Source organism: Carassius gibelio, chromosome B15, assembly GCF_023724105.1.
Source record: "Carassius gibelio isolate Cgi1373 ecotype wild population from Czech Republic chromosome B15, carGib1.2-hapl.c, whole genome shotgun sequence".
Classification (NCBI taxonomy): domain Eukaryota; kingdom Metazoa; phylum Chordata; class Actinopteri; order Cypriniformes; family Cyprinidae; genus Carassius; species Carassius gibelio.
In genome coordinates this window covers 26549786-26574766 of record NC_068410.1, presented here as the reverse complement: position 1 = coordinate 26574766, position 24981 = coordinate 26549786, and the positions used below count along the sequence as shown (strand labels likewise).

At 37.6% G+C, this 24981-nt stretch overlaps 1 protein-coding gene across 3 annotated transcripts in view; it reads left to right on the top strand.

Moving 5' to 3' along the window:
* The first annotated feature begins 4794 nt into the window (after window positions 1–4794).
* The window catches only part of dscamb (Down syndrome cell adhesion molecule b), a 136867-nt gene continuing 116680 nt past the window's right edge, over window positions 4795–24981 (top strand). For 2 of the 3 annotated variants that reach the window (XM_052576112.1, XM_052576114.1), the window contains exons 1-3: window positions 4795–5573; window positions 23045–23362; window positions 24116–24262. In XM_052576112.1, the coding sequence (XP_052432072.1) occupies window positions 5531–5573; window positions 23045–23362; window positions 24116–24262 (508 nt within the window). In that variant the 5' untranslated portion in view covers window positions 4795–5530. The remainder of the gene's footprint in view (window positions 5574–23044; window positions 23363–24115; window positions 24263–24981) is intronic. The other variant, XM_052576113.1, reaches the window with a different exon arrangement.

Genomic DNA, 24981 nt, shown 5'->3' with positions numbered 1-24981 from the left:
TTTATTGACAAGAGACTGATATAAGAGCGTGGTGAAGTGCACAAGATACCACAACGGTAACACAAACAGGAACAGTTAGGGAAGGCCACTGGGAAGGCTTCAAGAAACAACTGGCAGAATACTTTGGCAACAGAGGGGACAGCAAGACCAGGCTGATAGAGAAAACCACACAAGGCACTATAGAGCAGAGCTCAAGAACTTGTTGACCACCGACTCTGACAGACCAAATGTCAGGTAGGTAGAACCAGAGCAGGACACATGGGGATAGGTCAGGAACTCAAACAAGTATAGACAGGACAAAGCTCCACAAAAACACAAATTAAATGAACAAATAAAAGGTTAAAGAGCCATAATAGGAAATTACCAATTTAACCAACCGGGGGGGGATGGGGGTTGTGGGTGAGTGAGAATGACCATGGACCAGCAAACACACACAGAAGGACAGGTGAGCACAACTAGACGAATTAGGCTAACAGGAGGGTGTGGTAGAGAGGAAACAAGGAGGAGGGGCTAAAGGAGCACATGGCCAAGAAAATAACTAACAATGCCATGTGCTGACACTAGACACAAGAAACAAAAATATAAAACAAAGTGACAGTGCAAAACCCTGACAAGTTAATGCACTGGCCCAGGGCAACACATCCATAAATGCAATTAATTATAGAGAGTAAATTGTGCCCAAAAAATGCCCCCAAAAGGTTTTCAGTTAATAAAAAGTTGATATTGTGTTATATAACACAATATTATGTATTTTTGCTCAAAGCAGTATTGTTGTGTGTCTTCTAGAAACACTGCACGGTTTAGTTTTTTTAATGAGATGTTTCTCAAATTATCTTCTTTTATGTTCCATAATTTATGTTAGGCCATTGTAGTGTAACGCTGAGTCAGGGGCGTTATGATCCATAAGCAGCTTTATTTCAATAATCAACAGAGTAAACAGAAACAGATCAATCAGGGGCGTTAGATACAACGTAGACAAATCAGAATCATAAACCTTGACAGAGCGTAGAATTAGGGCTGGTGGCTGGCAGGCAGAGACGAGAGAACAAGGCAGTGGTCGGTAAGGCAGGCGGCAAAGAATCAGAGTCCAATAAGCAGTCCAGGTCATACACGGGAGATCAAACAATGGGAAAACGCTCGGTAATGTCTGCATGGGCAAAACAAGACTTTGCGTTTGAGAGAACAGGGCGAGTTCATTAAATAGGGGATGGAGATGAGCGACACCTGTGCAGGTAATCAGCCCCAGGTACGGGGTGTTATGGGAAATGGAGTTTTGAAAGAGGTTAATACTCGGGCGACGGTTCCCTCTGGTGGTGATCGGAGGGAGCCACAGAGGCTGTGTTTGTGACAGAGCCCTCCCCCTGCGAGCGGCTCCTGACGCGATGAGGTGATCGTCGCCGGGGTCTTCCTCGGGGTCTAGGAGCGGGTCTGTCTGGGTGATCTCGATGGAAGTCCGTGATGAGAGTGCGGTCCAGTATGTCATCAGCATTGACCCAGGACCTTTCCTCCGGACCGTACCCCTCCCAATCGACCAGATACTGTAGGAATCGGCCCCGGCGACGTGAATTCAGGATTTCGTGTACCTGATAGGTCTCCTGGCCATCGATGATGAGGGGAGGCGCTCTCTGGTTACCAGCCTCCTCTAGGTTCTCCGCTCCTCTCGGTCCACCAGCGGGCTTGAGCAAGGAAACATGAAAAGTGGGTGAGATACGGTAATGAGATGGGAGAGATAGTCTAAATGATACTGGGGTGATTTGACGGAGGATTTTGAAAGGGCCCACGTACCTGGGACTAAGTTTCTTGGATGGTAGTCTGAGGCGAAGATCCCGTGTGGACAGCCAGACCCATTGTCCGGGCTGGTAATCCGGATGAGCTCTGCGGTGTCGATTGGCCTGATTTCTGGTCCGACGAACTGCTCGGAGAAGGTGAACATGAGCGCTGTCCCAGGTCTCCTCACAGCGTCTCAGCCAAGCATCAACTGCAGGTAATTCGGATGGTTCGCCAGACCATGGGAAGAGAGGAGGTTGAAATCCTAGGATGCACTGGAAGGGAGTCATGCCAGTGGAAGGTTTTTGAAGGGAATTTTGTGCGTACTCGGCCCAGAGAAGGAAGCGGACATCATTTGATTTAATACAACTTGAGTGACTAGGAATCGGGATTGGGTGAATATTAGGTTTTGAGTAAGAAATGAACACATAATATAGGTTTGTAAAATAGTTAGTTGAAAATTTGGGGTATAAATGGTGCCCTAAACAAAAGTTTGGGAAGAGTGCATTAATATGAAAATGTGTTACACTGAAAATAAGCACCACACATAACATGCAGGAAAAATAAATACAATATACTATGCCACAAATAAAAAAATATATAGCATCTAACAGTGCAAATAGAATTTAACTACTATTTACTGTTTTGAAAATCCTACTATTTTGCATTTATCACTATTTGCACTTGTTTTTTCAATCACAATGCAAGCAATGACGAGTGCACGTCATTGCTTGCACTGTGATTGAATGTTACCTTTATGTATACTGAGGATATATTGTACTCTGATTTATATCATGATAGCAGCATCATATCAATAGCAGTCAGTGGCTCATGTGCTTTTCACACAGTAAGTTATCCAGATGCCCTTGTCCTAAATGTACTTCACATAAAGGCGGCTGCTTTCTTCACTGTATCCTACAGAGGAGGGAAAAATCATTCAAGTCATATCTGGTTGGAATTAAATGACAGTATAATTACAATACCTGAAGGAGAACTGTATAAATATGTTTATAATTATGTTCAGTTCCGTTACAGTGTTTTTAAATAATAAATGAATTAATTAAATATATATACCTCTGATATGATTGTAATTTCCATAGAATAAATAAGCATGAAAAATCTTGATTAGGGTTGGATTTGACCTTTACCTGTTATTTTGAGAAGTACAGAAAATAACAGTGTTTTTTTATGCTATTTACACTCTTTCAAGGTATCTTACAGGGGAGGGGTATCTAAACTCTAAAAAATGTCTATGACAGGTGAAAAAGTTAAGCCAATGTTACACAAACTAAACCCTATAGTGTTCAGTACTTGGATTCTTCCACTTCTTGAAATACAGCCATTGGAAAGACTGCCCAGTCATGCATAGAATTTTAGGGAGACTAGACCAGAAAATTGCACTTTCACTGAACTTTGTTCTTTACATCAATTTTATTCTCCTTTAATGATATCATTATGTGTCTTTCTTTTATTTATATGTGTGCTGGAAGCTGCATGGTCCCCTTTAAAGATTCAGTTGACGATATAAAAACGATATTCAAATATAAGTAACTTTACGGTTAAGAGAATAATTTGACATGTACAAATGTTCAGTAGAATGTCTCTTCAAAATAAAATGTTCCCAAAAATTATGTATGATATGTGCATTTAATTCTCTTGTGTTTTACTGTTGCTCTGATTTTTCTCTTTGTATTGCGACTATTCTCATGTTCCTGTGTTCTTCTGTTAATCTGGATAAATCTCCAGATTGAACAGATAATCAAATGTAAATATTTTATGCAAATAACATTGTATAACAACGTCCAACAATTGGTTCAGTAGTATCTTGAAGACGATTTTTTATTTAGATGATCTCCAACATGCATATGATCATATACGAAAATTGTGTGCAATCCCTTGTGGAAGTACTGAGAACGCATCACATTCATTATTCTGTCCAGTTGAATGGTGGCATTGTTGCAATGGTGTTGTGATGTTGCATAACACAAATAATTTTAAAACACACAGAAGAACATGATTTCCAAACAGCTGAGTTTAGGGAATTGGTATCTGGGGAGAAACAAGAGATCCTCTTTGTCATGGAGCATTGTTGTTACAGGTGTGCTGCTTATAGAAGAGAGGTGAGGTGTTGTTTTAGGGCACATGTGTACCATAATTGCATTGTTTTCCAACCAAGGTATTATTATTATTATTATTATTATTATTATTATTATTACCATCATCAGTCTGCTATTAATAACAATTGAACAGGTACCAATGCACAGGTCTACAGGTCACCCCCCCTCCTTAAATGATGTGTTATTAATTTATTATTTATTTATTTTTCATGAAATTCAACATTTCTGTTTTCCCCAGCACTTTCTGTTCAAAATTATGCTGTGACATTTCCACAATTAGAAAGAGTTTGATCTTTCAGACATCCTGTTTAGTAAGGGGGTGATGTCATGATTTTTTAATCACATCATAAAGTCATTATGAACATATATTCGTACTTGTCAAACCAACAGTTCAACTGCTTTAATTGTTAAACGAAAAGAGTGATCGGTTTAAAAAAGATAAGAATACTGACTATATATACAGTAACGTCATATGAACAGAGACGAGTTTCTTTCAAGTATGCTAAACCAAAAAAAGCTAGATTTGAGGTAGGCTATATTCGAATTTAGACCGACATAACGTTTTATAAACCTCTGAATAAAAAGGCAAGTTATAAATATTTCTCAGAAGAGATAGAGATAGTACATTCTAAATTTGTATATCTGATAAAAATGTATTTAGTGGACTCGGAACGCTCCTCAAACCTAATGCACACGGAATTCATCGCGAAAAAAAATTACACTTTGGTTAAGAAGTTTCATTTGAACTAACCTAAAAATGCTAGGAGAATGTCTTTGACATACTGCTGACAAAGATTCTCGAGAGAAGACAGCGTGCTGGACTTTCTCCGCGTCTTTCATACTAAGTGCGCACCTGATATAGGTGTGTCCCGCTCATCCTTCATCCTTCAGAGGAGTGTTTCGGCTCCTTTAAGGCAGTGAGCAGTGAGCCGGGCTGTGGAGGCAGGGGAGAGAGAGAGAGAGGGTTATTCTCTAATGCTCAGAGGCAGAGAGGGTTAGCAGCACACGAACCAATGCGATTAAAGCGCCACGCAGGAGGAAGATGCGCCTGCTTGCAGCCTGCTGGACGGCGAGAGGTGCTCAAGAAGATGGTCTGATTCTGGGATCTCACCTTTGTTCCTGCCGCTTCAGCTTCTCCGGACTTTCTTTCCATTCCCATTTCTGATTAAACATCTATGATTTACTCTCCCCTGTTTAGTTCCCTTTCTTCCCTTTTTTTCAAAAATACTTGGTTGCCCTTGGTTTAAATGACACACTTGAACGGCGCCGTTGCTTTTGCTTTGAAAGTTTTCTTTCTCCTCCGCATCACCACTTGCTCTGTTGTAATACGCTCCTGAATCAGCATCGCACCTGCATCCAGCATCCCCCCACTGAAGCACAGCAGCATCCGGAGAGCATCCGAGCTTTAACCAAGACAATCACAGTAGAACACCCGCACATCCTTCATGCGCAACGACCTGGCGCAAACGCGCACACATAATACGCACGGCGGAGATCCATTCAAGTCGCTGGCACGGGAAATCTGGACTGGCTTTTGTTTTAACCTTACCGTTGGCATTCTGAGTGGGGGATCAGGAAAAAGCAGTGGACAAAGTGTGCGGAGTGAAAAGAGGAAAATCTAGCTTGGGGATTGAACGCAGCGGGGCATGTGGATATTGGCATTCATCTTTCTCCAGAGCATCCTGAATGGTTAGTCTTGATTTTTTCTTCTTCTCTCCTGTAATTTCAAACTTCATTTACTCTCATCAGGACATTCTGGAAAGGGTGTACTGTATGCAAATTCATGTCAGGGTTTTGAATGGTGCCACGGGTGGTCACCTAGGCTGAGAGGTTTTCCCTCCTCTAATCATTTATAAAAAAAAATAAAATAAAAACCTTATTAGTCACATTATGGCTTTGATAATGCCAGTGCTATATAAGCACTGCGTACTGCAAAAGCTCCCTATAATGATTCCTGTGTGCACACATACGGGCCTCCGGCAGGTATTGCACAGGTTTCTTGTCGGTTGTTTTACGCATGGGGAGATGTTAATGAATGTGACCTCTTGTTTATCTCACTGAGTGTTGTAGAAGCTACTCATCCATGCGCTTTTCGTTTTCAGTAATGTTGCACATTCCATTTTAAATGTCTTATTTATTTATTTCCTTTTTATCCACAATGACTGACGTATTTAATATTGGTTATGTGTGCTGCGCCCTCCACCATCCGTATAACTGTTTTAAATGAACTTAGTTTAATTTAATTATGGACGGCAAGAATTTGTTTAATCGATAAAGGCTTTTTTTATTATTATTATTATTTTTATATATATAATCTGGGGCATTGTATTTAATTGGTTTGTTAAATAAGCACAGTCGTTTGATGGCAGATAATTAACGCTGTGGATATTTACACATTTTAAGATGGGCGCGTCAAATGAAGTTATTACATCCAGTTATTTTTGTAACACATCCCTGTTGTGCACTTGAGCCTCACAGTGGGTGGATAGCAGTGAAAAAAAAATAGCCATTTGCTTTATTTAATTTAATCCCTTTCATATGATAAAACACAAATCATACAGCTGTATTTACAAAACCTATCAGATTGTGACTCTATTTTTTAAGATTGTGTTTATTTTAAATAGCTTGCTGACCATTATTCAAAATTGCATATCTTATGGGAAACCTTTTAATATGAAGCATATAAAAATGAAACAGTAATGTAAAAATCCTTAAGAAAAAAATTAAAAGATTCATAAGAAAAATGCAGGGCAGTAGCTGAAAAATACTACACAACGCCTTAATAACTGTGTGTGTGTGTGTGTACTTAAGGGACTGCGCCTGCGTGGATGCATGTGTGTGCAGCAAGAAATTTAAAGCCGTCTTTATATATATTTTTAAGCCAATTGCGCCTTAAGCATGATTTTCCTATCTTTCTTACCTGTTTTTAATTCTGCACCTTCAAACCGGAGTAAAAAGCTGTGATTCGGCTAAACTGGTCAGTAGGTGCAAACATGGAAGGGTGTGTACGTAAGGAGGGAGCCATGGAGGGAAAAACAGAATGAAGCCAGACGGGAAAATAGACTTATTTCTTAGAAAAATTGCAGATAGACAGATATTTTCGAGGGAAGGTTACTGCATGATGCAAAGAAAGGAACAGAGACTCGTGCTTTAATAAAAAAAAAAAAAAGGGTTGAGGATTTGATGTAAAATGGCTATTTGGCAAACGCTGGCACGAGTCCTCAATGTGAAGCTTTGAATGGCAGTCATTTTGAAGCGGTGAGGATGTTACGAAAGCTCACCCTCAGAAAACAACAGAAATAATCCTCCTCTTCAGAGGAGGGAGAGAAATACACCCCTACTCTTGCTGTTTGAGCTCCAAACACGAAGCTCTCCGAGGCATTCCTCACTCCGGGGCAAATATGAAATAAAAAATATTGAGATGTATTTTGTAATAACTTTGAATTGAAATTGCGCCACCCTGCCTCAGCTGAAACTCATAAAAGAGCAGTAAGAACTCATCAGTCAACATCGCCAGCAGAGCAGACAGTGAAATGAGACGCTCGCCAGCTTTCCTGCTCCTGCTGGATGGGCTTTGGCTTTCTTTCTTTTGCCGTTCATGTATTCTTATAAAATCAGCACATATCTGATGAGTGTGCAGTCTTTAAAAATGTAATTCTTCATTTGAAATGAGATGTTGACATCTTAATATGTTAATTTATTCATTGTGGAACAGCTACAAATATAACTATCTAAGGAAGATTGGTTCTGTGTCCTTTTGTCTGAACTAAGAATAAACAAGCTTCCCTTTATACGTGGCCACTTTCCCATCTCAGAAAGCAACTGTATTCTAGAAAATTCGAGCCTTTAGTCTGGAAGGTTTATTACATGCTGCTTGGCCTGTCACTATGGAAACGTCTATTATTAGAGCCATATCAAATAAGGCCGTTGTGTGAATGAGTGACCCCTGACGTACAATTAAAGGGCACAGATTGATGAGGAATCTTACAGGTTTGCTTAGCATTTATCTATTGTTATTTTATCAAAGATCAATGTTTTTAATAATAAATACATCAAAATTAGATTAAAAAAAAAATCCTATTAATGTCAATCTTTATGATTAAAACAAAAATATTTCTAACTTTTTAAGAGATTGTGCTTTTAGTCATATGTGCAGCATTGTCTAACATATATAGTTTTTTCCTGTAATAAATAAAAAGATCCTCTACAACTGCTGCATGTGCACGACAGCCATGTTGTGCAAAGAAATGCACTCGCTGTAACTATAGCTAATAACAGAATATCAGCAGGAATGGGAATGTTTAGCACCTTGATTTACAGCCAAACAGATCTGAGTATAAATGAAGACAAGAGTGGGACAAGAAATGCAACCGCCTTAGATCTGTTACTTGAAAATGATCATCTGTCACTTGTTGTCCACAAAAACACATGCAGGCATAACAGATTATAATCTCATCCGTCTAAATCCTGCATGAAATCATGCGGTTGTTATCTATACAGTCCTGACGCTAACTTTGATACTGACAGAATTCTACAAATAATCCAAATAACGACTTAATTTCATGTTTAACTGGGATTTCTTCAAGAGTCTAAGGAGAAATGCACAGATGATTTGAGTAAGTTTGGCTGTGTGGAGCTGTGTGTTTGGTGGGAGTTCATCTATTGGGGGCAATTAAGGCAGTTTGCTGATTAGAGGCCCATCTGTTCAAGTTTGTTAGACAATCCTGTAAGACCTGTGCCCTGCAATCCTCTGTTACCTATTTAAAGATTCTGAGTAAGCATCCTTAACACCCCTCTCCAAATGCACACAGGATTATTATTATTATAGATTTTTTTGCTCATTTTGTTCAGTTGTTTGCTAATGCAATTCATGCATTAGAGACTTCAGCTTCTGTGGTTAAACAGGACATTTTCATCAAGACGAGACTTTGAATGAGTCAAACCACTTACTGATTTAATTTTAATCACTGATTTCACCGGTTGTCTTTGAATAATATTTACTTAAGGGCTGTAGAATGTTTCTAACACTTTAGGATGAATTGTAATTTGAAGTGTTGTTGATGTCAATTCAACTCCACCGCTAAATGCAACAGGACAATTTTATTTCAATGAGCTCTTATTGCTAGAATTGGCCAAATTTGTTGAGTGAGAAATCCATTGGCGTAGTTGTTCTTCAGAGGACAAACATGTCTAGAGGTCATTTTGAGGACGGCATGGAGAAATAATAGTCCTGTCACATTATGATATCAGTTTTATTCATTAGGCATGAAATGTTGTTTAATTTACTATTTATTAATTTCGTACTTAATTATTTTTATTATTCAAATAATATTTAGTTTTTTTTCATTCATGCTGCTGTAGATTAATTTAAATAGCTAAAACAATATTTTGATTCTGATGAATGCAAATTTATGGGAATCATCGAGGTTTATTATTATAGTTATTATTTCTATTTAATTAATTATTTAGTACTTTTACATGTGGCTGCAAAATGCAAGTTTCTCATCTATAAAAGTCTAGAAAAAGCCTATCGCTAAACTATTTTTGCTTTTTTTTACAGTGAAACCCTAACATTGATTTCTTTGGAAATTATGAATTGCATTTTAAATAGTTATCTATTTTCAATCTACATTTTAATTGGTTTTATCAACACCTATTTTAGCCTACGCTCTTAAAACACTCTTAAAATCATAAATTATTGTTTTTATATAACAGACGCAATATAAATCACACAATTATAAGGGTTACATTGCATAAGTTTGTATTTAAAATAAAAAATATAGGTGATTCCTTTTTCTAATGGACAAGGATTTTGTAATAATGATGATGATGATGATGATAATGATGATGATGATAATAAAATCCTCCTTTTTAAGGCTTAATCGTTCCAAGATTTGTAAATGAAATCTGAATAATATCATCAACCAAATGACTTGTTCTTTCATCAATGCCATCTGTAAAATAGCATCATATGACTTTTATCTCCAGTATGAATCTCTCTATTCATGTGCTTTCTCTGCACCCCTGTCTTGTTATTTTTAAAATGAGACCCAGAGAGATGTATGTACAGTAGGCTGAGGCATCTCTGACCTAGGTGAGAGATAGTGACAGGGTGACAAATGACCACAGCTTGCTTTCTCAACATTATGATATATTTTTAAACATGGCACAGACTGTAAGATATGACCAAGTTGACTGTTGGTATTTTTAGCTGTCCCCTTTCAGGGCACTGCCACTTTCGTCTGCTATTCATTGAATGGACTTGTGCACATGTGCATTTGATAGAGGATGTGTACATGCATTTGACCCAGCCATGGTACTTTCTTATTATTATTAATTCCAACATTATTCATGTTGGATTCTCTTAAGAGGATGAAAATATACCTGTAGCATCTTCATCACTGCACTGTAAAAATGAAGAATAGTTTTCTGGTAAGTGCGTTACCATACATTTTTGCATATTGTTATTATACCTTTTTATGTCACATAATTCTTTTTTCATAGCTTGCACAATGGATAGACGTTATTTATTGTTTCTGAAATAATTGAATACACCTTTCAGAATGATTTCCATGTTAAATCATTGAATTTAAAACACATGACTGTCCATCAGTTCATCACAGCTGTCTCGGCTCCAGAAAGCATGAAGATGTTGCTTTTGGATGTGTGTTTTAGCAGTTAAATGTCTCATTAGAGCGGCAGTTGCCTGAGGTTTATTATGTGTTGCTCTCTCCCCTCTATCAGCTGTTCCCCACAAGTGATTATGCTAATTGCTGTTTGATCAGATGATTAAATTATAATTCGATTAATCCAGGGTACTAAATGCTCTGAATATATTTGTGTCTGCTCGGTTGGCTGGCTGGCTGGTTTGTGTGAGCAGCGGTCTCCTGTCACAAAAATAAAATCAAATAAACAAATAAATAGAAACGTGACAACCTGAAATGGGGAGAGAAACACTCTGCAGAGAAGAGGACTGGGGAGGGGTACACTGTGTCCTTCCTTTCAGAAAACACTACAGTGCTGTAGCCTACAGATCGACATGTACCACTCTGATACTGAAAAACTGTTCAAATGAAAAGGGAAAGAAAAGAAAGAAATATAATTTTGTTTCATTATTATTATTATTATTATTTGCATGATATATGTATAATGACACACACAAACATATATATATATATATATATATATATATATATATATATATATATATATATATTTTTTTTTTTTTTTTTTATATATTTGTTTGTGTGTGTGTGTGTGTGTGTGTGTTATAATAACAATGTATATGATGATAATAATAGGATTGTAATAAACTGATAATTCGATTGTATCAGTATAACTATTTTTGTACTGGATTTAATTATAGGTTTAGGTCGATTTTCATTTTTTTAAATCAAAATCCAATTATTATTGGGCATTGCTATATCACAGTTTTTTTATTTTATTTTTTTATTTAATGATTATGTAAATGTGTGGGAAACTGTGCTTAATTCTTCAAATAAAAACACTTTACAATAATTATAGTGAGCTATATTTAATGCATTAAGTAACATTAGCTAACAATGAGAACTGCATTTGTTACAGTATTTTTTAGTCTTTGTTAACCTTCTGTTCATTGTTAATCTATGTTAGCTCAGGTCCATTAACTAACATTAATTGATACTTGATAATTGATTAACTTTTCATTTGAATAATGTATTAATAAATGTTGTATTCAACTAAGATTGATAAATGCTTTAGAAGTATGTTTTTATTGTTAGTTTATGTCAACTAATGTTAAGGAATGGAACCTTGTTGTAAAGTTTTAATTTCAAAATAGTAAAAAGCCTAATAATAATAATAGTGATACATTTTATGATCCAGTCTGAATTAATGCTATATAACATGGCTTTGATTTAAACAAGATGTTTTACATTTACATTTGTGAAATATGCAACAGACCATGCTGTATTATACTGTATTCCACAATGCAATGTTCTTAGCTTTACCTTACGATTACAGTGTGACAAATTAACTAAGTTATAGTAACAATTTTTAAACAGAATTTTATAGTCAAATTATTTGATTGGACTGACAAGTTGTAAGGCATTCTTGCAGTAAAAGTCATTACATTTTATTTTCTTAATTTTTATTTACGACATGATACAACGCTATCTCACGACCAATTCGTACTTATTTTACGAGGTGGCTTATTCGTACAAATTTGTACGACCTCACTCGTACGATTTTATACGACCCCAGTGACGGTTAGGTTTAGGGGCGGGGTTAGGTGTAGGTCATTCATACAAGTTCATACGAATTGTACAAATCATAAAATATGTACAATTTGACAACAATCATATGAATTTGTACGAGTGTGGTCGTACGAATAAGCCACCTTGTGAAAAATGTACGAATTGCCGTGAGATCGGGTTGCATGATAACAGAACACTAAGAATATTAAACATGCAATTTATTAAGGCATAAGAAAACAGTGTAGCACAGAACAGTTTGAAACATTTAGAGTTACATAGTGCAATTTGTTTTCACATGTTATACTTTGAGACAAACTGGATCTGGTGTAGAATTCACAAAACATCACCATCTTACCACAAAGAGAGCTCCTAAATAGAGGTAAAAGTTCTTAGCTAAGAGTTTCCTCTCAAAACCTATTCACAAAGCTGCTGAGACAAACGTTTACTAAGGAATAGAGAAAAGTAAGGGCAGGGTTGACTTCGTTTCTATGGATGATGTCAGCATGCTTACTAATTATGCACACAGTGATTGGCTGATAGGGGAGGGGTCTCTGACAGAGATTTGTTCATAGAAATATTGTACACTACATATTATGTTGCCATATTCAAATAAAGATAAAAAAAATATGCCATATAAAGCTTTTATTTGTCAGCCTCTTACATGTGTGCTTCTCTCGAAGAATTAGCGGATATGCATATAGACAGCCTTTTAATTAACAGAGTGGAATAACCATGGCCCATAGTAAGACATGTCAACACAAAAGAAAACCAAACTGGACTCAGGAACAGATGTTACTTCTTGCCTAGTCTCGTGTAGCCAGACCTTCTGGAATTCATGGCAGCCCGCCCATGTGGCTGTTTGACCGCCATGTCAAACAACCAATAATAGTTTGTTTTTGTTCATCATCACGTTTCAGGGCATGAAAATGTTGCCTGTGTGTAAAACTCTCGGACATATTTTAAAAATTCCATGCTGTGAACTTTTAATATTTCACATACTTTTGAGAATCCAGTGTTTAGTTGGTCCAGAGAAGTGATCGTTGTCAAAGTTGTAAACACAACTGCTTATTTTTTTCGTGAGGGGGTTTAGCACCACGGCATCTTTGTTTCCAGGTGGAACGTTAAAGAATGCTACACACGTCTCCCGAAAATCTTATATAATTCAACCAATCTGACGAAGACTTTGAAACTCATGAAGTGTTTCCACTTTCATGTGCCATATGCATCTGAGACTACTTCTTGCCCAAATCAAGGATATAATCAAAGGAAATATTGATAACCTCCAAAACCAAAGGGGATACATTTTTAAAAGGTCATTATGGTAAAATGTTTGGCAACAGCCATTGTAGGATAGTTGTGATTTGGTCTTAGTGTTTTAGGAGTCCTACCTTTCACAGATTTAGGAGCTAGTTTTAGTGCTAAAATACTTTAGAACAAAAATGTAGAGTCCTAAATTTAAATCAGCAAGTTATGAGCTACTTTTAGAATTAAAATGTTTTGTGAATACAGCCCCAGATCTTTTCAATAAATCTTTGTCAGCAAATTAGCATTTTAGCAAAGATGCTAATTTATTCACAATGGTGTCATTAATCACTATATAGGATATTATTTGCAGAGATAATTACATATTGTCTTACATTGGACCTCAGTAATGACCAGGTGTACTGAGATGTGGACTGTGATGTTTGGCATCGTTGTGCCGCGAGTGCACACAGCTAACCGAGCTGGGCATTAGCCTTTGTGAGCTCAAATAGTGAACAGATGCTATTGAAACAGACACCTGCACCATGAGTAAGACAACACAGAGGAAGTCTTTTACTGAACCCAGAACAGTTTTACGTGCCAAAGAGGGGAAAAAAGCCACTATCCGTCAGATGCGCTGACCACAATGAGGGTTCTTGTTGAACCTCTCGCTGGCTCTAATGAAGGCAGGATGCTTGTTTGTAAAGATGCTCTACATCATTATGAACCGTCAAGGCAGGACAGCCTCTCTGGACACCGGTCTCATAGACTTTCCTTTGAGCCGTTAGATAGAGGCTTCTCTGTATGTTGACAGAGGTGTTTTGACTTCCCACTGAAGAGCTTTTGTATCCCCTAATTTTTATTCGCTCTGCCGCTGTCAAATAACAGACTCTTATTTAGGAAGCTCCAAGATTAGAAGTCAGATTTCATTGATTAGACACATTTTCATAATACTTTACTTTTAGCAAACAGAGCTGAAAATCAAGCTAACCTGCTAACATTAACCAGATAGAGTACAGCTACTATTTAGATAATTCAGTTAATCATTGGTACAGAAAAGTAACATTACTTTTAGCAATAAAGAAAAGTAATAAAGAAAGTAATAAAGTACTCTACTCATGATACCATGACAATGCTATGTTTTTTTTTTTTTTTTCTTCTGACATACCTCGGCTTTTTGGACATTTACCATTTACCATATATACAGTATATTACCATTATCACTATACGTGGTCTTTGCCTCAGTAAATTTGTAATTTGCTGAAATGTTTGTAGACGATGCATTGCAGTTAGCACCTAATTATTGCCTGTGTTGCTGTCACGTTGCAATGGAAATAGCGACAAAATTTTATCGTAATTTTATTGTGATGTACATTCATGTCTGGTTATCAGAAAACAAAAAATAGGATGAGGACTTTGTTCAATGCATCGGTTGTTGATTTGTTTTTGAGACGTATGTGTTACACTCAAAAGTGGAGCCAGATGTGCTTGCAGTGGCAGAGAAGTCTATAATTTGATTAAAACATTACAATAAAAACAAAAAGGAAACGTAGACACACATCCATAAATAATTGTTCTCAATAAGATCTATAACTCACATTTAGAAAACATGCCGGCTTTAATATAAACTCCTCTTTGGCTGAATTTACAGCATTAGGCCTAATGCACAGATTTATATCTACATTTAATGTATTCATTTAGCAGGCACTTTTATCCACTGAATTATAAATGACAAATGCAACAAAAAGCTATTCATCCTAAGCAGGCAATAACATGAGAAGTACTAATGCAAATTTTCTCATAGAGAGAAATAAGAAATAGTAAAAGCAAAGAAATAATTTTTTGACACTGTGGAGTGCCCATGGAAAAGATTAGTTTTTAGCCATTTCCTGAGTATTGTAGGAGATTTGGCTTTTCAGGGAGGGTTCAGAAGATCATTCCACCATTGGGGAACAGTGCACATGAATGTTTGGAAAAGTTATTTGTCTTTCTGTAATGGTACCATAAAGTGCAGCTCACTGACGGACCACATGCTCCTGGATGTAGAGTTGTAAGAGGTAGTGAAGGTAAGAGGGTCCATGGCTGTTCTGTAAGCATCCACGTTTTGAACCGGTAGCCAGTGAAGAGAGGTGTAACATGGGCTGACTCCGGCTCATCAGAAGTCTGATGGCCAAAAGAACATTGCAGTTGTCTTACTATAAATGTCACTAGATTCCTGAACAAGGAGTTATGCAGCATGCTCAGTTAAGAAGGAAGGATCTGATTTTCCTGTTGTTTTGCAGTGCAAACCTGGGTGACAGAGTTGTCATTTCAATTTAGTCTTCGAAGCTCAGCTGGTCACTAAAGATGATTTAATATGAGATGGCACCAACATCACGTTTCTGTGATGTATGTCGTCAAAGAGCTTAGATGATGACAAACTGTTTGATCATTGTCTGGATTCACTAGAGACAATGATGACGTGTGTATTGTGTTTATTAAATTCCGCTAATGCTCCCAATGAGATTACTACCTTGCATGTATATATCTGGCTAGCATTCACTTGAGATTCCTGTAGCGCGCTTTCAGAGTTTCTCTGAAACCCTCCATCTTCCCCAGCTCCACCTGTATAGATCTGCTATGGGTTAATTTATATGCTATTTGTGCAGCAGCAGTGTGTCTTAAACACTAACAGCACTGTATCGCTGTATGCATTGGCAGTAGCAACTTCCTGTACTTGCTTGCAGCAGCAGCAATAATTTACAACAACAGCAATAACCGATTGCAGCAGCAATTCAGCAGCAGCGTAGCAGATCTATTCCTCCAAGACCAAATACATTAGCATGGGCATATCCATCACCATGTTAAAATCTTCCATGAGTTTTCATGATTTAATGCCATTTAAAGCTGTATTGTGTCAGCTGATAAAAAACATAGAACCTGCTTTATTGGCATGTAGGCTGGACTTTATTCTTGTACTGTATATACAGGTGCAGTACATAAAGTATTGGATGAAAACTGTTGCTAAATGAAAACATCTGTGGTTTTCTTTGCCAAGTATCACATCTAATCTATTATAAAGTTTGCAAACACTGTGCAAGTGTCAATACAGAAAGTGTCCAGCTTCACGTGTCTGTTTTCAACTCCTCTCCCGGATGCAAACATTAAATCTCATTGATCAGTTAAATCCATCCGAACACACCTTGAGACGAGTTGTAACATCTGAAGTGTTGAAATGTGGTAGTAGCAAATTGTTTTAGCATCTTGATATACAGTGCTTATTAGAATTAATTCAAAGGTATTAAAGCATTTATACTTGTCTTCTGTTCATGCACTAAGAATGGCTAGACATGGATTGGGTGTGTATTGTAGTGTGTAGGTTAAATTAATTTGATAACTGTTAATTATGGAATTAAGTGATGCCAGCCAGTAGCCTTCAGCGGCAGCTCCAGAGATCCTAACTAACACTATCATTGATAAATATTATCTTGCTTTCCTTGGCTAAGTGTCTTGTCCTAATAGATTTAGCAGTTTTTGAATATGGAAGTGCTTAGATTGAAATTGCCCGACTAACAGCCTTGTTCGTGCCATCAGCTGGGCAAATTCAGACATTAAAGTCAACAGCGCTTTCGTTTTCCAATCTCAGCCTTCTGCCAAGTCGGCTCTTAACGAGCCGCTCACGTTCGTTTAAAACATGACAACGGGAATCAGAGGCACACCGCAGGGCCACACTCGGCGTGCTTTACCCTTCGCCGACATCAGAGAGCCGATCTGTCTGCACATATCACAGGCGAGCAGACGGCAGGCCTTTTCTCGTCTGTCATGTCCTGCTTAATATTCATGAAAGCAAATTGGGAGACAGTCATTTGGCAAGTGCTGCGAGTGCTAAAGCCTGTGGGGGTTGTAGGAGAGAAGTGCATACTCACAGTGGCAAAAACCCTGTCCCGCTCACCCCTACCTTGTCCTGGGTCCACGTCGCCCCTCCCCAGCCTCTCCCTTCAGCACCTTGTCTCATCCCATCTCCCCCTTCTGCCCCAAAAACCCAAAGCCCCCCAGGCGGTGTGCTGAGTACAGCCTTAATTACCCCAGGCCCCTGACAGAGCCTGTCATTGTGAAGCAGATATCCCATGATCCTGCTCAGCATTGACAGGACACACAGACCTGGCAAAACCAGCAGCTCAACATTGGCTCAGACAGATAATACAACTCTCTGTGAAGTTTTGTACAGAGCATGCATGTGGAGCATTGATTGTTGACATGAAACTGGCTGTCTGAGGTATTGCAGTGTGGAAAAAAAAATCAGGTCTTATGATTGACCTACTTTGAGTGTGATTAGCTGCAAAAAAAACACTGAAAACATCAAACTATGAGTCTTCACATTCACACTTAGTGGAAGGCTATTGTCTTGTAGTGTGCGCAGAGCCTAATATGTGACAAATTTAGATTTTTGAACAGGTGTTTGATGGAGACTAGCTTGTAAATAATCAAAATCACAAAACTCTCTTATTGGCAAGTTGGAATGGTACTCGACAGGTATTGATTTGTTCGTTTATCTGTGGCGTTAGTGTTTGCCTCATCAGCATTGATCACACCTTTGTTAAGATCAAATGCATCAGTGGTGCCGAAAACGGTTTGGTATGGCTGATTAGACAATTGAAGATGATAAATGCTGTTGTGTGTGATTGACTAGTAACCCTAAATTTGAGTCTGTGACTAGTGTTCTGCCTGTAATTTATATTGCATCTCAAGTTTGCCAGTAGGTTTTTTAGGGACTACCACAGGACGCATGATTCATATAAAATTTTTATAATTTTCTGACCCTAGCTAATGCATTGTTTGTCAAGCTAAGCTATTTATAGTTTAAAGTAGTTGAACTATAGAATAGCTCTTTGTTGTAGTTAGTTCTACTACAAGCTACTAAGAAGTAGCTAAATATGTTAGATCCATCAACAAGGAAATATCTAAAAATAAAACATAACAACAACAACAAAAAAAACGCGGGCCAGATGTGGGCCGGTTCTGGGCCGAAACTGCTTGCTGTATGGGTTGTTGTTTGGAATGAATCAAACTTTTGAATGCTATAGAGAGCAAGGGTTGCTTAGGACAAGCCGATTCATTAAAACGAAACAGACTTTTCGGATATTATGAGAGAGGTCCATTTAAAATGAATCAGATTTCCCATGCTTTTAAATCTTTTCGTTGAGTCATATGACGAGTGTTACCCAAATCAAACCACCATAACTGAAATATGAGGAACAGTTCATGAATTTTGCATTTTGTTATCGGGTGCAGATGGAGAATAGAACTGTATTCAATAATAATGTACTTATTCACTATTCCCTACATTATGCCACTAATATAGTCCACTTAAATGTGTAAATGAAAATGAATAAGCAAATCTGGACACTGAGTGTGTCTGAAGGACTGCTATTTTTTTTCGTAGTTTGTGCTTGATTTTTAATAATAAAATAACAAAGCTGACAGTGTGATTACCTGGTAAGCTAAAACACGATGATGATTCTGATGTGGCCACCATCTATACAATGACTGCATGCTTTAATCAAACACTGTGCCATGATAAAAAGATATAGTTATATTCTGTTGTTGTTAGAAATATTTATAGTCGGTTATTTTACTCAATTCATCTTATCACAAAAGTCTATACTATCCATAACCCTTTTTAGCTTAGTGATTTCTAAAAACTATTAGCATTACATTAATATTACTTTAAATGTAAATATTTCAAGCCTAGATGCTAAAGTGTAAAATCATGAGTGTGGACATTTCCATTCACAAATGTTAGTAGATGTGACAACTTCAGTGAATTTGGATTTAAACAAGGAGTGGATATTCTCTTTGAGGCCTCTAGATTCTGACTGGCAGTCTTTGCCTCTGGCATAAAGCTCATCTCCTGGTGCTCTCAAAGCCAGCCCTCTTTAGCATGCTGTCAGTATGGGCAAAAAACAGAGAAAAAAATTATCTTAGGTTCTTTGATTCCCATTTCTGCTTTGTCCCTGTACCAATATGTGTATGAAGCACAGAACATAATCTAAAAGTGAACTTATTTTCCCAAACTGTAATTAAGGAAATCCTCCACCCCAATATCCTGATTGCTGTGAATTAATACATTAATGTAGAATTTTACACTAGCAAAAGTGCTGCTGTTTCAAGTCAGCACTGCAGTCTTACACTGTACTTGTATTTTGTGTTTGAATTAATCAGTGGTTTAGTTGAGTGAATAATTCAAATAAATTCAAATAATTCGCTCATAAATTAAAGTCCGCTGTTGGCAACTTCTGGGATAACAAGGTAATATTCAGCAATAGCTTATCAAAAACCACCACCACTAATGCATAATTGTAAGTATTTATTAGGGCTGTCAGTTTAACGCACTACCTTAATTAGTAATGAAAAATAACATGATTGAAATATTTTAACACCGTTAATGCACTGGCCATGCCCACAGACCTGTACGTCATCTTACATTTCATAAAGTTGACTGCTGACAAATATGATGCAGGGCAACAACTCCATAAATGCAGTTAAGCCCTAAAATTCAAGATATTGTAGCATAATTGCTCCTCTATGAGTTTCTGTCTTATGTTTATATCATATGATGATAAGCAATATCACAGGAGCAGCGAAAGCAGTATCGCACGAGTGCTGTTTTTGTCCCGTATATCATGAGTGCAAATGTGGTTTTAGACAACCGTTCATTAAAAAATAAGTTAATACTTTTATATTTTCAACACAATATTGTCTGTTTTTTTTTCTCAGTTTTGCCAACAAAAATATCACCTATAAAGCCACATCAGTGATTGGCCCTGTCCCAAATGGACTTCCAATGGCTGCCGCGTACGCGTGTCCATTAAGTCCACAAGACCGTAGGGTGTCCCATTTGTCATTTTAGCATTCAGAAGGGTGCTCGCGAGGAATCCCTTTGTAGCCATTATGCGCCCTTTGCCGAGCCCGCACTGGGGCGACTTCCACAGCAGACTTCTACCCGACAGTTAAAGCATCATTATGTCATGAAAGTGCGGACTCAGAGGAAGACCGCAAGGATTTAGGGTGCCATTTTGGACAGGGCCATTGTTGTGCATCTCCAAGCAACACAGCGGTGTTTAGTTTCTGAATGAGTCCGCATTTTGAACTAATCGTGTGAATCAATGATTCAAAGACCCATTCATAAAGAGAGCCATTTACTGAATTCCTGAATGTATCAGCTGTTTGAACGAGTCATAATAACATTTGTATGCTTAATCAAATAAAATATTTCTTTCTAAAGCTACTATTTGTAATGTGTACTTACTACTTTCTCATTTATCACAAAAATAGATTTAAACAGTCCTTTGAGGGTATTTTCACAGCCAAATGTAATTTGCTATTAATAAGATTAATTAATCGACACATGATGTAATAAATTAGATTAAACATTTTAATAGATAGACAACCCTAATATTTATATGTCATGCTAACATTTATTGTTCTGCATTTATTTTATGATTTATGATTTTTTTAAAATATACTCAGCTGTGGGGTTTTATCTTTTGATGCCTTAATATTTTATAGGACAGAAATACTTAATTAATCAAACGATACTTTCAAACCTGTCTGTAAACCTTGTGAAATTAAAAAAATCATGAAAGTTGTGTGCGTGTTTCTGAAATGCCCCACTAAAGTCACCTTGGCTTGGTGTTAGCCACTTTCCATCAGGTGCAGCCCACGCCTCAGGTGACATGACATTAAAGGCCGTCAGGCAAAGCAAGGCCAGTGCATTAGAGTCAACTGCCATCCCAATCACTCTCCTGGTCCAAAGAAAAGGAAGAGTACTGTAGATGTATTTGATGTACAGATCTTCAGATGAGAGGAGCAGTTTAATATTGAATAGAGTGAGGGTTTTCTTCCAAAGCTGTACCCAAAGAGAGAAAAAACCTTGGTTAATTATGAATGCACATAATACATTATTAAACAGTGTCACTTTTTCGTCTGCACGCTTCATTTCATGAAAAATTATGACAATTATGAATTTTTCCTCCGGGTTGCTGAGTATTAAAGTGCTGTTTTCTTTTTTTAAGTGCATGGCACCTTCAAGAAGGATTTGATAGGACTTCTGCTTTTGGACTTAATTTTGTCTGCTTAATTTGTAAAGAAAAATAAAACCCAAATGTTTAAGCAGGTTACCTTTTCAGAACAAACACCTCCACCAAACATGAGATGTCATGAATTAAAATAATTTTCAATTTGTTTTGAACTAAATAGCGCATTTTAATGTAATACCTTTAATGGGGATATGGTGTTTATTTGGGTCAATAACTCATAAGTTAAAACTTATGGTGGAATAGAACAAATAGAACTGAAGTGATGTACAGTAATTGAGAATCACTGGTCTGAGGAACCCGTTCATTGCTGTAACCCTAAAAACTAGTGCGCCAGAGGATAAAATAGGCAGTTTAGTTTTCCTGAAGCCATCAGGGTGGCACTGGGGCTTGGGCCCGTCGTCCTTGACTGTCAATCCTTCCTGCTGGTGTCCAAGTGGAAGAAACGTGGTTTACTCTCTGCAAACTGAATATCTTAATTAGGATTTATTCATTTATATTGTACATGCATGGAATTTACATTTCTTTTACATCAGCAGGTCTTTATTTCATTACGAGAAGCCACACTTACAGAACGCTCATCTATTAACCAACATACCCACATGAATTCATCAAGTGCTGATGATTAGAGCAGAATGTGCTGAATCACTTGATTTAGATAGCATAAAGTCCTCTTGGAATGAAGACCAGCAATGATTGCTTTGGTTTACAAAAGAGTGAGTGAGCAAATCCTTATTGCATAAATGCCAGAATGTTTTCACACTCTTTAATATCAGAATAAACGCTCCGCCAAGCCTCTCGCTGGCAAAACAAGATATTTTAACAGATGGTTGCTTCAGCGTGCCACTTGATGAATGAGACCATATGCCTCAGATTGCCACAGTAAAGATTATCACCATTATGAGCGCTTGTTCGCGGGTTTCGTTTGTTTGCTCGTCTGTGTTTGCTCATCAAGCGTGCCAACAACTGGAGTGTTATATCTGAGCATGTGGGCGCACATGTGTTTATGAATAAATGTCATATTCTGTGTGTACCTTCTGCTTTGTGAGCGAAACCCGCTGATCCTCAGAAAAGGTTGAAACTGCTGCAATTCGAAACCTTGTTAGAAATTTATGAAGTGCTAAAATGTTTGGTCCCGAGGGAAAACACTGCCAGCTGTCACTGGTGAGCCATTTACTGCCAAACGGAGATTGGTGCTCAGATAGGGCCTGTGGCACGGCATTGAGGAGATTTAGCACAGAGGAAATTAGCAAACCGAAAATTAGCTGGAAGTCATTCAACTTGAACTTTTCTTTGGTTGTGATTAGCTTCATGGTGCAATGCCACATTTTCTCTTGTGTGTCTTTAGTGCTGATATTTAATACTGTCTCTATGTACTGTTAGAATTTGTGCACATGTGAACTGTATATATATATATATATATATATATATATATATATATATATATATATATATATATATATATATATATATATATATATATATATATATATATAAGCTGTAACAGAAAACTATATTTACATTCAACATTGATTTTACTGGTTAATGCTTCTTCGTCCATATAAATGAACTCACTCACGCACTCTTGTCCTTGTCTTTTCCTTTCCAGTTTTCGGTGAAGATCTACGTTCCAGCTTATATTTTGTCAATGCATCTCTGCAAGAGGTAGTGTTCTCCAGCACCACAGGGGCACTGGTGCCGTGTCCTGCCGCGGCCGTGCCCCCCGCCACGCTGCGCTGGTACCTCGCCACTGGGGAGGAGATCTACGATGTCCCAGGCATCCGCCATGTGCACCCCAATGGCACGCTGCAGATCTACGGCTTCCTGCCATCCAGCTTTAGTAACCTAATCAATGACAATACATACTACTGCACAGCGGAAAACCCATCAGGAAAGATCAGGAGTCAAGATCTACACATCAAGGCCGGTCAGTCACCTCAACAGAATAAAACAAAAAGAAATACTTGCAACCTATAGTGAGGAATAATTTTCTTTATGTATATATCCTTTAGAAATTGTTTTCCTAATGGGGAAAATGTTAAACATTACGGGTATTACTATCCTTGTGTGGGTAGTGTATTTGGTCCCCATAATGTAGGAAATAACAGGTACACACACACACACACACACACACACAGAGAAATCAATGAAAATCAAGAACTAATCTAGATTTGAACATATAAACTAACCTTAGATTTTTTTTTCAGATTACCTACAGCTCAGAATTATATATTACAAGTGCTCATAGTTGTGCTTCTGTGATTGCTCTGATATAGACAGATGAAAAACACTGAAATATTAATGTGTTTTTTTGCTTAGGTCAGTCATGTGTGGAGAAGACAATGATGGAATTTGGGTCATTTTTTTGTGGGCCATTGTGTATTTTCTCTCTCTTTCTTTTGCTATCTCGTTTTGTACATTTCAGTCACCTGAAGCAACCAGCAAGTCATCTGATTTTAAAAAAAAAATATTAATAGCACAAATTTAAGTTTTATTTTATTATTTGTATTTCACAGTTTCTAATGTATTTACTAATATATTATACAGTATTAGTAGATATATTAATATATTAGAATCTATGTATGTATCCATCTATCCAACAGAATTTAATTAAGAGTGTATATTCATAGAAGTCACTCTTTCAGTTAGTAATTTCAGTTCTGTTTTCTCTTGAGCGCAGTTTTCCGGGAGCCATACACGGTGCGGGTGGCTGACCAGAGAGTCATGCGAGGGAATACGGCAGTCTTCAAGTGCATTATCCCGGCCTCAGTAGAGGAGTACGTCAGTGTTGTATCATGGGAGAAAGACACAGTCTCGCTTGTCTCAGGTAGGGCTGATCACTCGCATTGCTTTTGAGAAACTTGCAAGACTTATGAAAGCCTTATTTTGCCTTTTTTTATTCCCCTGAAATGCCATTCACTCTCTAGCATTAAATACGTGTCTTGCTAAACCAAAATGGGTCGCTTTCCATTAGGGCATGTTTGTTTGTGATCGACTAGTACCCTCTGGCTGGATTTGTCAGTAATGTAAGAATTTAGGGAACGTTCAGGTGTGGTTAGTGGCTCAAGACATGCACAAGCTCAAGCACTGTGCATTCACTAGTTATTTGAAGTCCATAGATTCAAAGAATCTGGACGTGACAGACGGGAAACGTCTTGTACCCGAGTTTTATTGAGCTTTGAAAAATCCATTCTCTCACCAATCAGTGTACATCACCACTTATGACTACCTGACGACATTTCCATGGTAACACTCTGGTAGTAATAGGCCAGTGTGGTTGGTGAAATATGAAATACTATGCATGATATTCGTCATACCTTTCTGAATGGTTCTGCAATTGCATGGTCAGTGTCATTTATAAAGATGATACGTTTTATCTGATGCAGTCACAGCACATACCAATATCAACCTGTGTGCAAAATGTCAGAAGCATTAGACCTATCCAATGCTCATCCCTCGCTAAATATTTAATGATGAAGGACCACAGACGTGTGGCTGAAAGCTCTCTGGCATATGAAGCTGAAGAATTGTTCACTCTTGCAGAGA